General features: G+C 67.3%; 1 protein-coding gene across 1 annotated transcript in view; it reads right to left on the minus strand.

Moving 5' to 3' along the window:
- The window catches only part of UNKL (unkempt family zinc finger-like), a 51,071-nt gene extending 50,585 nt beyond the window's left edge, over positions 1-486 (minus strand). Inside the window, exon 1 of the mRNA XM_014539985.1 lies at positions 6-486. Within this exon, the coding sequence (XP_014395471.1) occupies positions 6-471 (466 nt within the window). The 5' untranslated portion in view covers positions 472-486. The remainder of the gene's footprint in view (positions 1-5) is intronic.
- Between the last annotated feature and the right edge of the window lie 670 nt (positions 487-1,156).

Here is a 1,156-nt window from a genome sequence, read left to right on the forward strand (position 1 = left end):
GGGGCACACGCTGGCCTCGTCGTACTTGGAGCAGTACACGTCTGGGCTGTAGTTGAAGGTGCCGTCGCGCCTGCGGAGCGGTCTGCGCCGACGCTGATTTAGGAAATGCCAATGGAAACAGGTAAATGGCCTGTGCTGGGTGCACTTGTGCTGCACAAACAGGGAGCACTGCTCTGTCCTAAACTCCTTTAGATACCTAAAAAGACAAACAGTGTTGCAGGTCGCTTCCGCCGCCGCCGCCGCCGCCAGCAGGCAGCCGGAGACTCGTGGGTTGGGGCAGGGGCGAGGGTTGGCCTGACCCGTGGGCCCAAGGCAACACGATCCCAGGTGCGACCCCCATTTCGAGTCCAGATGGCCCCAGACAGCCGCCCTCCCCCATCGTGAGCCGAGGCGCGTTTCCCGGATCTCAGGCGCGATCCCCCAGAACCCATGCACAGCCCCCCCATTGCGACCACAGGCGCGACACTGCATCTCCAGGCGCGCCCCCGGCCCACAAGCCCAGGTGCCATTTCCGACCTCAGGTGCAGCCCCCCATCCCGGACCCCAGGTGCAGCCCCTCACTGCGAGTCCAGATGACCGCCCCCGCCCGCCTCGTCCCCAGCACAGGCGCATTCCTCCGATCCCGGGCATGGTTCACCGATTGCAGGCACGACCCTCAACCCCAGGCATGGGCCCTCCAGGCACAGCCCACCCCCATCCCCATCCCCATCCCAATGCGCGACTGCCACTCGGACTCCAGATGATCCCAGACGGCCGCCTGCCCGCTCCGGGGCCAGGAGCGTTTCCCAGACCTCAGGTGTCATCCTCCAGACCCCATGCTTTTACCCCCCATCCCGACCACAGCCACGACTGCCCACTTTCAGGCACGACACCGAGACCCCAGGTGCGCCGGACCCCAAAGCCCAGGTGACATCTCCGACCCCAGGCAGAGGCAACCGCAGCCCAGATGGCCGCCCTCCCCGCCCAGGCACGGTCCCACATCCCGGATCCCAGGCGCAGTCTCCGCGCCCCTCCCCGACCGCAGGCTGTTCCCCGACCTCCAAACAGAGGCGCGTGGACCCCGGACCCCCGGGCGTTCCCCAGCTACCAAGCCCCGGTGCCACCCAGACCCTGGGCACCGACTCCGACCTCAGGCAGTGGCAGCCCGAGTCGGATG

The sequence above is a fragment of the Myotis brandtii genome, unplaced genomic scaffold (genome assembly GCF_000412655.1).
Source record: "Myotis brandtii unplaced genomic scaffold, ASM41265v1 scaffold233, whole genome shotgun sequence".
Classification (NCBI taxonomy): Eukaryota; Metazoa; Chordata; class Mammalia; order Chiroptera; family Vespertilionidae; genus Myotis; species Myotis brandtii.